The sequence below is a fragment of the Entelurus aequoreus genome, linkage group LG06, assembly GCF_033978785.1.
Source record: "Entelurus aequoreus isolate RoL-2023_Sb linkage group LG06, RoL_Eaeq_v1.1, whole genome shotgun sequence".
In the NCBI taxonomy this organism is placed as follows: Eukaryota; Metazoa; Chordata; class Actinopteri; order Syngnathiformes; family Syngnathidae; genus Entelurus; species Entelurus aequoreus.
Genome location: NC_084736.1, coordinates 44,536,056 through 44,552,629, shown reverse-complemented (window position 1 = coordinate 44,552,629; position 16,574 = coordinate 44,536,056). Strand labels below are relative to the sequence as shown.

At 34.6% G+C, this 16,574-nt stretch overlaps 1 protein-coding gene across 1 annotated transcript; it reads left to right on the top strand.

The window, feature by feature from the left end:
- Positions 1–1,028: 1,028 nt before the first annotated feature.
- Positions 1,029–14,899, top strand: LOC133651564 (proepiregulin-like). The gene is made up of 5 exons (XM_062049535.1): positions 1,029–1,166; positions 8,463–8,546; positions 11,637–11,766; positions 12,103–12,249; positions 14,536–14,899. The coding sequence occupies exons 1-5, from the start codon at positions 1,127–1,129 to the stop codon at positions 14,600–14,602; spliced, it is 468 nt and encodes a 155-aa protein (XP_061905519.1). The 5' UTR covers positions 1,029–1,126; the 3' UTR covers positions 14,603–14,899.
- Positions 14,900–16,574: the final 1,675 nt, after the last annotated feature.

Below are 16,574 nucleotides of genomic sequence, written 5' to 3'. Positions count from 1 at the left end.
AAATATGTGTGAATCTATATTATTATACACTATGTTTTAAATGTACACGTATTATGTAAACTAGCTATGGGTAGGTATTCAATTTCTAGAGAGCTTTAAAAATGTTAAAAACATTTAGAAGGCTATAATATAGTAAATATGACAAAAAATGGCTGAGAAGCACTATAGGCACTTCTTTTGGCTCACAAGTGACAGCTCGTACTGAAAGAAGTCAGAGGAGTATACGTAGAAAACCAATTATTTCATTTTATTTGCAGGTCTTGACTTTTTTAATACAGGAAATGGCGGATGACTTTTATGAAACACTAAAACAGCTAGTAAGAGTGCCATACACTCACTGAGGCGTCGTTTAGCCTTCATTATATATATATTTACACACAACACACACACACACACACACACACACACACACACACACACACACACACACACATACACACATATATATATATATATATATATATATATATATATATATATATATATATATATATATATATATATATATATATATATATATATATATATATATATATATATATATATATATATATATATATATATATATATATATATATATATATATATATATATATATATATATATATATATATATATATATATATATATATATATATATATATATATATATATACAGTATATATATGTTAACACAATCAGATATGTTCTAACATCCAAAAGTAATATTTGTTAAATGAACATATTGAACATTAAATTTGCATTTATTAACACAGTTCTTGTCCTGTAGATGTACCTAATGAAGTGGTCGGTGACGAGTGTCGAAAAGCTCACTGTGAGGCAACATTAAACAAAACAAAAAAATCATAACTGTGGTGGGTGGACTTCCGCCAGGATGTTTGACGCCATCCATCATGGCAAGAAAATACGAATTAGAATGCTAATAATGATGATGAACAATGCCGCTGTTGTTGCTGTGATGATGATGATGATGCCTTCAGGGTCCCTTGTTCCACTGAGATGTTGTGTGACGCCTGCCTACAGGTGACCACGCCCACACTGCTAGACAGTTCCAGCCCAAGACAAGACAAGACATTTATTGGGCTCCTTTCAGCGCACACCAACTCCTCGCACGTCCTCCTCCCAAATGGCAAACGGAAAAGTGTCCGCTCTTCTCTCACTACTCGGTAAGTTTCAAAAGTGTTACAATTTGTGCCACGTGTTCCTCGACTGTTGATTGGTGTTTGGATCAATAATGAAGTGCCTTGTTAAGATACTTTAGGTTTTTTTTATATCAACGTTAAGTGCCAGAAAACCTTGAAATTAACTTTGACACTTGAGCGCAGCACGTTAATTTTTAGTGTCCACATTTAAACCATTAAACGTCACATTCATCTCGCGCAACGTGCACAATATAGAATATATATAGAGTCTATCATGTATTTTTATAATCATTTTTTAAAATACATTTACACACAATAAAAACAGAATTGGCCTATAAATATTGATATTGCAAGTCAGACAATTACAGTTATAAAAAGGATATTCATCGTTCAGAGATTTTTTTTTTAAATTAATATTGGTATTAGTTTATTCAGAACATGCGTCAAATATTTACTGTTTCGCATTCCATGTCCGAAAAGCAGAAGTAAGAAGCATAATTTATTTACAACTTTTCTGTTTTGAAGCAACTTCCAACACATTTGTTCACTCTTTACTCTGCAACACAAACAAACATTATATTGTTATTATTATAAATCAATAAGGACTGAGAGGCCTTCATTGTTATAAATATGTTATACATATCAATAGAATAGCTAATTAATACGTTTTGGTTCACTATGTTATCTTAATATGTGACGGAGGATAAATGATGTGTCATTTATTAATAAGGTTCAAGATGAAATAGAACACATTGGGCTGTTTTTTTGTTGTATTTGTAAACAATAAACACATTTGAAATATAATCAGAATTGGGGGGAGGCCCAAAAACTCTAAAAAAAAAAAAAAAAATACAAAAAAACACAATAAAACATATATTTCCATGTGGCTATATAATAATAACTGCAGTGATAAAAAAAATAAAGGACTACATTTTTCATTTATTTAGTATCAAAGAATATTAATTAAGTAAATAATTTGTGAAACATGCAGAGTATTTATGAACATTCAGTCGATAATTCATCAAAGAACACAGCACAAATGGTCTTTTATGAGTGTTTTACAAATAATATTATTCATTTATTGTAATATTTGAATGATAGTCACATGATTTAATACACCACATTATTTATTTTGTAAAAATCTGGACACCGGGGCCCATAAAAAGATGGTTGAACATTAGAGGGCCGCTTGTAACTAATTGTAAATAATTAATGGATTTGCCTATGAATTTAATTTTTTTTTTTTTTTTAACAGAAAGAGTAAAAAAAATATGTGGATTTTACCACAGTTTTTACAGAAAAAAAACTGGCAGCTTAGTTGCCAGACTTTTACTGTAAAATATGTAGTGTTTTTTTTATTATTATTATTATTACAACATATTACTGTAAATAGAAATACAGTAGCGCTGTTTAATTTTAATTTGGCAACTCAGCTGCCAGTCTTTTACCATAATAAATAAAATCATCAACCGTGGATTCAACAATAAAAAAACAAAAAACACTGACAGCTCAGTTGACCTCATTTTACTGTAAAAAACAAACATTGGTCGTTTTTTTTTCCAACTTACTGTAAAAGAACTCCATAAATTTAACAGTAAAATCTATTGGTCATTTTTATAGTGTACAATTTGATGGATAACTTGCTTTGAAATCATAAGTTAAGCAGATATTGAAGTATTTATTTGGATTTCGACCAGAAAAGTTAGATAATATACAAACCCTGTTTCCATATGAGTTGGGAAATTGTGTTGGATGTAAATATAAACGGAATACAATGATTTGCAAATCCTTTTCAACCCATATTCAATTGAATGCACTACAAAGACAAGATATTTGATGTTCAAACTCATAAACTTTTTTTTTTGTGCAAATAATAATTAACTTAGAATTTCATGGCTGCAACACGTGCCAATAGTTGGGAAAGGGCATGTTCACCACTGTGTTACATGGCCTTTCCTTTTAACAACACGCAGTAAACATTTGGGAACTGAGGAGACACATTTTTTAAGCTTCTCAGGTGGAATTATTTCCCATTCTTGCTTGATGTACAGCTTAAGTTGTTCAACAGTCCGGGGGTCTCCGTTGTGGTATTTTAGGCTTCATAATGCGCCACACATTTTCAATGGGAGACAGTTCTGGACTACAGGCAGGCCAGTCTAGTACCCGCACTCTTTTACTATGAAGCCACGTGGCTTGGCATTGTCTTGCTGAAATAAGCAGGGGCGTCCATGGTAAGTAGGGGCGTCCATGGTAACGTTGCTTGGATGGCAACATATGTTGCTCCAAAACCTGTACGTACCTTTCAGCATTAATAGCGCCTTCACAGATGTGTAAGTTACCCATGTCTTGGGCACTAATACACCATCACAGATGCTGGCTTTTCAACTTTGCGCCTATAACAATCCGGATGGTTCTTTTCCTTTTTGGTCCGGAGGACACGATGTCCACAGTTTCCAAAAATAATTTGAAATGTGGACTCGTCAGACCACAGAACACTTTTCCACTTTGTATCAGTCCATCTTAGATGAGCTCAGGCCCAGCGAAGCCGACGGCGTTTCTGGGTGTTGTTGATAAACGATTTTCGCCTTGCATAGGAGAGTTTTAACTTGCACTTACAGATAAAGCGACCAACTGTAGTTACTGACAGTGGGTTTCTGAAGTGTTCCTGAGCACATGTGGTGATATCCTTTACACACTAATGTCGCTTGTTGATGCAGTACAGCCTGAGGGATCGAAGGTCACGGGCTTAGCTGCTTACGTGCAGTGATTTCTCCTGATTCTCTGAACCCTTTGATGATATTACGGACCGTAGATGGTGAAATCCCTAAATTCCTTGCAATAGCTGGTTGAGAAAGGTTTTTCTTAAACTGTTCAACAATGTGCTCACACATTTGTTGACAAAGCGGTGACCCTCGCCCCATCCTTGTTTGTGAATGACTGAGCATTTCATGGAATCTACTTTTATACCCAATCATGGCACCCACCTGTTCCCAATTTGCCTCTTCACCTGAGGGATGTTCCAAATAAGTGTTTGATGAGCATTCCTCAACTTTATCAGTATTTATTGCCACCTTTCCCAACTTCTTTGTCACGTGTTGCTGGCATCAAATTCTAAAGTTAATGATTATTTGCAAAAAAAAAATGTTTATCAGTTTGAACATCAAATATGTTGTCTTTGTAGCATATTCAACTGAATATGGGTTGAAAATGATTTGCAAATCATTGTATTCCGTTTTGATTTACATCTAACACAATTTCCCAACTCATATGGAAACAGGGTTTGTATTATCTGTTGCAATATTGGACACTATTTTTTTCCCTGTCAAACTAGAAAAAAAAACCTATTACCTTTAGTGAGAAAACAAGAAAGTAAAGTAAGAAAATATAAGTTATTTTATTGGCACATATTATTTCCAGGCTTTTGCGGGCCATATAAAATGACGTGGAGGTCCAGATCTGGCCCGCGGGCCTTAAGTTTGACACCTGTGACGTAATGCTTCAGAAGATGTGGCAGTTATTAGTTCATGGATATGAACTGAGAAGGGTTTTTGTGTACAGAAAAGCAAAGGTATGATAAAATAAAGAGTTCATTTATGGAAAACATTAAAAAATAAAAATGAAAAAATATGCAACGTACTTTATTTAAAAACATGTTTATAAAAACAGTGTTATTAATAAGTACAAAACTGATTGGAACTAACGAAATAATGCATAAGAAAAAACATATCACTGTAAAAAATTTAAAAAAGTCAGATTTTACGGTGTCATAAAAAAACAAGTTGTACCGGTTTTCCTTTTACAGTAACGTACTGTAAAGGCGACAGTTGATTTAATGGTAAATGACAGCTACAGTAAAAATAACTGTTTCCCATTTACAGTAATACATATATGAATTCAACAACCATAGTTTTACGGAAAAATCAAACATGGCTGCTCAGTCGCCATAATTTTACAGTAAAAATAACAGTTTTACCGTTTTCCCATTTATAGTAACGTACTGTAAAAGCGACAGTAGATTTTATGGCAGAACAATGGCGGTCGCCAAAACGCTACAGTAAAAATAACAGGTAGACTGTTTTTCCATTTACAGTAATACACTGTAAATACAACAACCATAGTTTTTACGGTAAAAAAAAACTAAACATGGCAGCTCAGTCGCCACAATTTTACAGTAAAAATAACAGTTGTAACATTTTTCCATTTACAGTAATACACTGTAAAAAAAACGACCGTAGATTTTACGGTAAAAACCTGGCAGCTCAGTGGCCAGAATTTTACTGTAGAAATGACAGTGGTACTATTTTTCTATTTACAGTAAGACACTGTAAAAATGACAGTAGATGTGACATTCAAAAAGTGTAATTTCAGTTGCCAGATTTTTACCGTAAAAAAACAAGTGGTACCGTTTTTCCATTTACAGTAGTAATACACTGTGAAAACAACAACCGTAGATTTTACGGTGAAACCCTGGCAGCTCATTGGCCAGAATTTTATAATAATAAATGATAAATGGGTTATACTTGTATAGCGCTTTTCTACCTTCAAGGTACTCAAAGCGCTTTGACAGTATTTCCACATTCACCCATTCACACACACATTCACACACTGATGGAGGGAGCTGCCATGCAAGGCGCTACCTGCACCCATCAGGAGCAAGGGTGAAGTGTCTTGCCCAAGGACACAACGGACGTGACTAGGATGGTAGCAGGTGGGGATTGAACCCCAGTAACCAGCAACCCTCCGATTGCTGGCACGGCCACTCTACCAACTTCGCCATGCCGTCCCTGTAAAAGTAACTGTTGTACTGTTTTTCCCTTTACTGGCTGCAGATTTTACGGCAATTTTGCCCTAAACTTTAACAGTGGTACCATTTTTCCACTGTAAAAACAACGACCATGGATTTTACGGTAAAAAAACAACTTGGCTGCTCGGTCGCCAGATGTTTATTGTAAAAAAACCAAACAAATGTTTTCGTTTACAGTAATGCACTGTAAAAACAACGAAGGTAGTTTATACATTTTACATTTTAAAAAAAAACTCAGCTTAGTCGCCAGAATTTTACTGTAAAAATAACAGTTTTTCATTTACAGTAATTTATTGTAAAAACCACCATACATTTTTCCAGTAAAATTCAGACGATTGAACTGCCAGTTATTTACCGTAAATCTGCTGTTTTTCCTTTTTTTTATGTGTATGAAAAAAAGTAAATGCAATAAGGAAAAATAATATTACTTACACCTCAGTTTACACCTTTTCAGTCAAAGAAATAAAAAAAAACTATGTTATTTGTTTTGTTGTGAACGCATGTACACGATATTGCATATTAATATCAGCAAGTTACTGTAAGACTTTGACTTTCAGTGTTACGTAAGTTTAATGACTACGTGCGTCGTCAAACAAGTCAAAACAAGCAAAGGCAAAACAAAAAGTTTCCCAGCTGGAGGAGAAAATGTCTGACAAACAAGTTGAGTGGAATATTAAACTGACGCAGATTTTGTCATACTGACGTCGAATTTGTCTTACTTGTTATCGACCATTTGACTTGAAAAGTGCTCGAGCGGTCCTTTAGAAGGGATGAGCTTACTTGCACTACACAAAATGTACCACTAGAGGGTACTAAAGTATATACTTTAATCCTGCTCATTGACAGTATGTTGTTGTTAAAGTAGTAGTAGTAGTGATACTCGTCTCAGTGGTTGTCCTAGTGCTCACAATAATAGTAATATTAGTATTATGATATTAAAGTAGTTTGTGTATGCCATATATGTGCACAGTAAGTCCTATTGCGGGGCTGTTGAAACCAAAGACTGACAAATCAAAAGAGGCGCAGGCCATTTTGGCAGTTTTCACCTTCAAAACTAGTAAAATATACACTTTTTTTTGCAGAGAATTAGTGTGTATGTTAAAGAGCCAAAGCCAAACTGAAATGCTTACAGTTAGCATGCCGGCCAGATAGCGTAAGTTAAAAAGAAAATGATCAAAATAAGCTAAAAACAAAAAAAGTTAGCAATGCTATGCTAACATGATTACAACAGTTGGCATTAGTGAAATACCAAAATACATGACACTGATGTGTATAACTGGTAAATTAGGATGTTGTTTTTTTTTTTTTTTTATAAAAGAATGCTTATGTTAGCATGCTAAAATGTTAACTGTAACATGTGTCAAGTACCAAAATATATTACTCTGAGGTGTGTACCTGAAAGAGTTGTTAAAAATGCTAGCCTGCTAACGTTAGCATGCATCAAGTACCAAAATATGACTCTGGTGTATACCTACCCAATTAGCTTTAAAAAAGCTAGCATATTAACGTTAGCATGCTAAAATGCTAACTGTAACATGCATCAAGACCAACATATATTCCTCTGAGGTGTGTACCTGAAAAAATTGTGTTTATTTATGCTAGAATGCTAATGTTAGCATGCTAAAATACGAACTATGTCATGCGTCAAGTACTAAAATAACTATGAGATGTATGCCTGAAAAAGATGTTAAAAAGGCTCGCCTACTAATGTTAGCGTGCATAAAGTATCAAAATATAACTCAGGTGTATACCTACACAATTGCTGGTAGCTTTTAACAGCTAGTATATTAACATTAGCATGCTAAAATGCTAACTGTAACACCAAAAATATTACTCTGTTTATTATGCTAGCCTGCTAACGTTAGCATGCATCAAGTACCAACATATGACTGAGGTGTATACCTACAAAATGAGCTAAAAAAAAAAAAAAGCTAGAATACTAATGTTTTGCTACATACTAATGTTCTCATTTTAAAAATTATGCTAACAGGTACCATTCGTCAAGTAACACAATCTTTGACACTGAGGTGTACACTTGTAAAAATTAACAAAAAAAAGCATGCTAATATTAGAATGCTAACGATTGTGCCGTTAAAAAAATAGCAACGGACCGCACTTTGGACACCCCTGTCCTGTTGTATTTGTTTTAAATCCATAATAATTTAGTGATGGAACTATTCTATAATCAACAATAAAAAAAAAAACGTCATTTGCTTCCCCGATTCTGTTTATTTATTATTTATGAAAGCATGAGGAACGCCCAACAACCAGGGCATGTTGCATCACGCAAAACAACATGAGATATTGACATATCTTGTTATTAATAACTTTGTATCCTGCCTGCATGAACACGAGCAGCACAAACACTGATTGATGCTATTTTTCCAGCTCAATATGTCATATGCTTGGTAGTATATATGTATGTGTGTATATATATATATATATATATATATATATGTATATTGTTAGTTTATGAGCAGTGAAAATATGTTTTTTTAATATTTTGTGTGCAACAGGTGTGATGCTGCTGTGGCCTTTCATCCTGACTAAAAGTATCTCCTCCAAACTCCAAACTGCACACAGCGCCTTCGAGTCTGCAGGTGTTCTACCTTCTCCTCTTCATTCAACCATGTTTAGTATGCCCATACCTTCATGTTTTTTGGTTTCATCGTCGTCTAAGAAAATATTTGACAGTCTCCACACAGTAACGTTTTATCTCGTCTTTTAAGCCATAAAATAAAGTCTCGCCTGAAGTCAACTGGGATAGGCTCCAGTTTACAATGACCATAATGAGCACACAGGAAACAGATGGATGAATAATATCTAGTAAAATGTCTTGACTAAGATAAATGTTTTGTTTGTTTTGGTTGAAATGGGTTGAAATATGTCAAATAAGGTTGGAAATAAGGTTAGAAAAAAACCAGGAATTCCTGTAAATTTGTTGAACGTGGAAAAATGATAGTTTGAATGTCCTGGATGAATTGAATGTGTTGAAGGTGGAATGGTTTGAATCGGTTGAAAAATGTGTGAATTGTGGAAGTTTGAAAAATGGATCATTCATTTTGAATGGGGAAAATGTCCCTAAAAACTGGGAATTCTAGGAAATCCGGGAATTTTTAAAAAAATTGTTAAAAGAGAGCACACAATTCCTGAACAGGCTGAATGTTTTGAAATTGGAATGGTTTGAATTAGATTAAAAATGTAGGAGTTGTGGAACTTTGAAAAATGTCCCATTCATTTCAATGAGAATTTCATGAAAGTGTGTGGATTCCTGGAAAACAGGGAATTTGTTAGAAAATGGTAAAACAATGTGTAAGTTCATTTCATTTCATTTTTTTAAATTTATCTCCTTCATTGATATGCATTTTTGATCAACAGACAATTATTTTTATTTATTAATTTAAATTTTCCTGAGGGAACTCTCCTGAAGGAATCAATAAAGTACTATCTATCTATCTATCTATCTATCTATCTATCTATCTATCTATCTATCTATCTATCTATCTATCTATCTATCTATCTATCTATCTATCTATCTATCTATCTATCTATCTATCTATCTATCTATCTATCTATCTATCTATCTATCTATCTATCTATCTATCTATCTATCTATTAAACTTTAGCAACTAAACACATATTTACACACCAATGCTTGAGAAGGAACCGGATGAAGAAAATCTTATATGATTTGAATGGTTGGTACTGGAATTTTTCAAAACTGTCGAGAAATGTTGAAGTAGTAACATTTTTAATTCAGAAATGGTATAATGGAATTCCGGGAAAACCAGGAATTTTTCCAGTTAAAAAAACGAGGAATGTTTTTTACAGTGGAGCGGTTGAAGTGGGTTGAAAAATGTGGGAGGAGTAGTCGACAGAAAAAAGGGTGAAAATAGGGTTTTGAAAACTGGGAATTCTGGGAATTCCTGGATTTTTTTTTTACTTGAAAAAAATATAGTTTGAATGTGCAGCATGAGTGGAATATGTTGAAGGTGGAATGTTTGAATAGGTTGAAAAATTTGGAAATGGTGGAAGTTTGAAAAATGTCCGATTCATTTTGACTGGGAAAAATGTCCCAGAAAAATTCTGGGAAAACTGGGAATTTTTGGAATTTGTAAGGGAAAGCCCGCGATTTCCGAATAGGCTGAATAGTTTGGAGTTGTAACGGTTTGAATCGGGTGAAACGTGTGGAAGGTAGAGCGCGCCAAAATCTGGAGAAGAAGAAGAAGAACTTTGGAGCATTCAAACAAATAGATGAATTTTGGTGTAGAAAACCATATGTGTGAATACTTTGGAGCATTCTCACATACTGTATATAATAGGAGACAACCATAGTGCAGTATATTAGTACTGTAATATCATATAATATGTTGATATAAATGTGGTCATATGATGTTTTATTTATAGATATAATAAAACATTTATACAATGCAGTATAATATGATATAATACAATATAATAGGTGTTTATAGACATGGTTTATCTATAAATAATAATATTTGTAAATATAATATAATATAAATGTTTTACAATGCTGTATAATATGAAAAATATAACACCTAGTAGTATTCAGTATAGTAAAGTATAATGTAATATATTAAAATATAATTTTATATAATATATAAGATATTGATGTAATTGTGGTCATGTGTTGTTTTATTAATAGATATAATGTACATTTTATACGATGCATTATAAAATAAATAATAATATATTAATATAATTGTGATCATACGATGTTTTATTTTTAAATATAACTAAATATAAATTTAATATAATCCAGTATACGAGAAGAAAATATAGTATAACATAATACAATACAGTACAGTATAGCACAAAGTAATATCATTTAAAGTAATATAATGCAATTCCTGATATCGATATAATTGGGGTCATACAAAGTTTTTTGTTTTGATTAAATATTCATTTTGTACAATACTGAATAATATAATAAAATATAATAATATACAGTGCAGTAAGGTATAATTTAATATGATATAATATAATGAATATAATGCAATTCATGATATGGACATACAGTAATTGTGGTATTACAAATGTTTAATTTGTCAATACAATATATTATACATTTTATTCAGTATAATATGATATATTACATTACAATACAGTACAGTAGTTTTATGTAGTAGTATAAGTTAGTACAGTATAATACATGATATTGATATAATTGCAGTCATTTATGTATTAATATATATCCATTTTTTAAAATGTGGTATAATATAGTACACTATAATACAATACAGTACAGTAAAGTGTAATGTAATATAGTATAATATAATACAAACATAAAAAATATCATATCAATTTCATAGAGTGCAGTGTAGTAGAATATGTTACATGATATATCCCGCCCGATTGTAGCTGAGATAGGCTCCAGCGCCCCCCGCGACCCCGAAGGGAATAAGCGGTAGAAAATGGATGGATGGATGGATGGATATTGATATATTCTGTATTCATAAATATAATATAATAAAACATACAATGTAGTTGACCACAATACAACATGATATGCAATGATCGGATGCAGAGTGACGTAACACAAGATCGTGTGATAATGTCATATAATATAATATAATATAATATAATATAATATAATATAATATAATATAATATAATATAATACAATATGATGCCGTGTAATGCAACTGTTGCTATTGTTGCCTCATCAGAGCAGGAACAACAGCGCCCTCATGCGGTGATGAAGCGCTCAACACAGAACTGTGACTCCTCTTTTGACAATTACTGCATGAACGGTGGCCAGTGCATGCTGCTGGTGGACATCCATGAGCACCACTGCAAGTAAGTGTGTGTGTGTGTGTGTGTGTGTGTGTGTGTGTGTGTGTGTGTGTGTGTGTGTGTGTGTGTGTGTGTGTGTGTGTGTGTGTGTGTGTGTGTGTGTGTGTGTGTGTGTGTGTGTGTGTGTGTGTGTGTGTGTGTGTGAGTGTGTGTGTGTGTGCGTGCGTGCGTGCGTGCGTGTGTGTGTGTGTGTGTGTGTGTGTGAGTGTGTGTGTGTGCGTGTGTGTGTGTGTGCGTGTGTGCGTGTGTTACATTGTGTATGTTACATTGTGTGTCACAGTGTGGTTGACAGTGTAGGTCACAGTGTGTGTTACAGTGTGTGTCTGGTGCACTACACAGGTGTCACAGTGGTTTCTACGGCCCTCGCTGCAGCAACCTGGAGTTGGTCCATAAGCCCATGGGAGAAAAGCAAATAGTTTTCACAGTTTTCTGTGTGATCATGCTGATGGTTGGCCTGGTTGGAGCATTCTACTTGTGCTGCAAGTGGTAAATATCATTATTATTATAATAATTATTATTATTTGTAATTATTATTATTATAATCATTAGACTTAGACTTAGAAAAACTTTATTGATCCACAAAGGAAATTGTTCCTAAAAATTTGAGTCCAAAGAAGCATGATTAAAGTCACCCGAAATGAGAACAAGGGCATCGGGGTGTTTGATTTGTTGCCTAGCAACTAGTATTACTATTATAGTTATTACCCATCCATCCATCCATCAATCCATCTTCTTCCGCTTATCTGAGGTCGGGTCGCGGGGGCAGCAGCCTAAGCAGGGAAGCCCAGACTTCCCTCTCCCAAGCCACTTCGTCCAGCTCCTCCCGGGGGATCCCGAGGCATTCCCAGGCCAGCCGGGAGACATAGTCTTACCAACGTATCTTGGGTCTTGCCCGTGGCGTCCTACCGGTCGGACGTGCCCTAAACACCTCCCTAGGAAGGCGTTCGGGTGGCATCTTGACCAGATGTGGAGGAGCAGCGGCTTTACTTTGAGCTCCTCCCGGATGGCAAAACTTCTCACCCTATCTCTAAGGGAGAGCCCCGCCACCCGGCGGAGGAAACTCATTTCGGCCGCTTGTACCCGTGATCTTGTCCTTTTGGTCATAACCCAAATTTCATGACCGTAGGTGAGGATGGGAACGTAGATCGACCGGTAAATTGAGAGCTTTGCCTTCCGGCTCAGCTCCTTCTTCACCACAACAGATCGATACAGCGTCCGCATTACTGAAGACGCCGCACCGATCCGCCTGTCGATCTCACGATCCACTCTTCCCTCACTCGTGAACAAGACTCCGAGGTATTTGAACTCCTCCACTTGGGGCGGGGTCTCCTCCCCAACCTGGAGATGGCACTCCACCCTTTTCCGGGCGCGAACCATGGACTCGGACTTGGATTTGCTGATTCTCATCCCAGTCGCTTCACACTCGGCTGTGAACCGATCCAGTGAGAGCTGAAGATCCTGAAGATATAATTATTACTATTATTATTATTATTATTATTATTATTATAATAATTATTACTCTTATTATAATAATTATTATTTTATTTATTTAATTATTATTACACTCTCCAATACCATCTACAACTACTATCATGCTTCAGTTATCATAACATCAGGTGTCAAATAATACACCATCTGGCATACTACAATATTAGTTACCAGCGCCTTCAGTAAGAACCCTGTTTATTTTCCGAGGTACACAACATCCATAATTTTTGGGAGAAGGAAGAATAAATTCTATTTTGGGGTTTATTGAATAAATAAATACAAATATATCGGGCTGTCAAACTATTAAGATATTTAATGGCCAATAATCGCGTTTCGACGGTAGTTTAACATTTTGTCTGTCATATGTGTACCCTAGATACAGACAAATATTTTTTTATACATCTAAAAAAGTTTTCTTTTCTTTTTTTTCACTTTTTAATACTATTAACAGGGAACTAGACAATTTGTTTGACTTATGCAAATGTTTGTTGATTACATACTTTTTTAAACAGCTCAAACGGTCTTCTGACAGGGTCACTCCTTTATTAAAATATGTTTAATAATATGTTATTTTTAAAAACTAGATATGTTAAGTGCTATCGAATACATACATTTATTTATTGGTATTGTTTTCCTTTATTTTTTTCCATATTTATTTTCAGTGATAGCCAGGTTTAAAGCGGTACTTTTGTTTGATGTCCTTTGTCTGTCAAACAAGAATTCTATTAAAATTAATTAATTAATTTAAAAAAAGGAATTTAAATCTAAGCTAACTTGGCAATATAATAACAATAGTAAGAACTCTTAGAATTTTTAGTGATTATGGGATACACATTGCGGGATACAGTATATTGCTGTATGCGAGGTTTTAGGGGTGAAAGTGTAGATTTGTTATAAATAAAATGATAAATAAATGGGTTGTACTTGTATAGCGCTTTTCTACCTTCAAGGTACTCAAAGCGCTTTGACAGTATTTCCACATTCACGCATTCACACACACATTCACACACTGATGGCGGGAGCTGCCATGCAAGGCGCTAACCAGCAGCCATCAGGAGCAAGTGTGATGTGTCTTGCCCAAGGACACAACGGACGTGACTAGGATGGTAGAAGGTGGGGATTGAACCCCAGTAACCAGCAACCCTCCGATTGCTGGCACGGCCACTCTACCAACTTCGCCACGCCGTCCCGTTGATGTTGTTGTTTATGTTTTAATGACCTCACACGCATTGTTTTTGCTTCAGTATGACTATGAATCATTTCTGCGTGTTTCTGTTTTTACAGGTACAAGAAAAACAAATGCAATCCCCGGCAGAAGCGTCAGGGTTACAAAGGAGTGCAGACCATGTAGTGAGCGGCGGCCATGTTGGAAAATGACAACCTTTTATCACCATATCTTTTTTTATTATTATTTCAACCTGGCACTTTAATTTTTGGTGTGGTTTAGCTCATATTTATTTATACTTGTCTGCATTTTCTAAGCAGGATGGATTTGAACGACACAGCCATCTTTGTCAGTGTCATTCTGTTTAGTTTGATAGAAGAGTTGGATAATTTATTGTAAAAAAAAAAAAAAAAAAAAAGACTATGTAAACAATGGAAGTTCTGCTGTTGCCACAAAGAAATAAAAGCAGTTTGTGTTGTTAAACTCTTGAAATTATTTATTTTTAACAGAAATATGTATACATATCTATCTATCTATATTTATATATATATAAGTGTTGCACTGTGTTTTAGCAGCATTTACACAAGGCACAGCGATTCAAACGCACACACACACAGTCACTGAATGGCTGCACTTTAAATATGAATAATTGAAGGCCACGACAAAATAGTAGCCATGCTTCAGGCTAGCGTCACCTCAAGGGAGAGGCTTGATGCTACAGCACATCCAAGGTGATCCAAAGCATATTAAGGAATGATGTATGCAAGACATCTCAGGTGTCTTGCAACTATACATCGTACAAGACTACTTTGAATCATGGTACCGCTTAAAAGTCATACACATTTGAAACAGTATGTTGAATTTTCCTGAAAAAGACTTTAGGCAGCATTTGGAGACTGCTATATAGCGTACAAGAATACTTTAAATCATTGTACCACTTAAAAATTGCACACATTTGAAACAGTATGTTGAATTAACCCTGAAAAAGACTTTGGGCAGCGTTTAGAGACAGCTATATCGTGTACTGCTCAGTGGCCTAGTGGTTAGAGTGTCCACCCTGACATCGGTAGGTCTTGAGTTCAACCCCCGGCCGATTCATACCAAAGACTTTAAAAATGGGACCCATTACCCCCCTGCTGGGCACTCAGCATCAAGGGTTGGAATTGTGGGTTTAATCACCAAAAATGATTCCCGGGCGCGGCCACCGCTGCTGCTCACTGCTCAGGGGGTGATCAAGGGTGTATTTATATCAAATGTATTTTTAGTCAAGCTTACTTTTTGAGCAAATAATACAAGTTGAGACCATAGGTTATATTGGTATGCTAAAAAGTGACTTCCCTTCTCTGTTTGAATCACTATTTTCATTAATATCTATGGATTTGGCCTCTACATTGATTTTTGGGAAAACATGTACAGTCTTAATAAGGTGCATGGCGACTTGTCCAGGGTGTACCCGGGTGTACCCCCCCTTCCGCCCGATAGGCTCCAGCCACCCCCGAGATCTCAAGAGGGACAAGCGGTAGAAAATGGATGGATGATTAAATTGCTACTTGGTTAACCTGTAGTGATTCATCCGTACCACCAGGAGGGCAAAAACAATCGTTAGTTGAATCCATATTCGGGATTTTGAAAGCAATTCTACATGCTAACCCTTCCTAGATTTGCTATGGTTTGGATAGCAGTGGGAATAAATAATATATATATATATATATATATATATATATATATATATATATATATATATATATATATATATATATATATATATATATATATATATACACACACACATGTATATACAGAACAATGAATGTCTTGTGTTTTGAAGATTTGTGTCTTCATTTCTGGTCAAATAATGATAACTGTAATAATAATAATCATAATAATGTACTTTATGTGCTATTTAATTAAAAAAATAAACTCTTGAAATTAATTTTTTGAGAAAAAATGACATACGAATGTCATGCGTTAAAATTATTTATGTCTTAATTTGCAGTCGTATAACAATAATAACAATAGTAATGATGATGATAATAATAATAATACCAATAGTAATAAAGATAATAATAATAATAAATACTTCCTGATATCATTGCAAGTGCACAGTTGGCACAGCTGACATATTGCGAAAAGTGTTGTACCTCTACGCCGTGAGAGG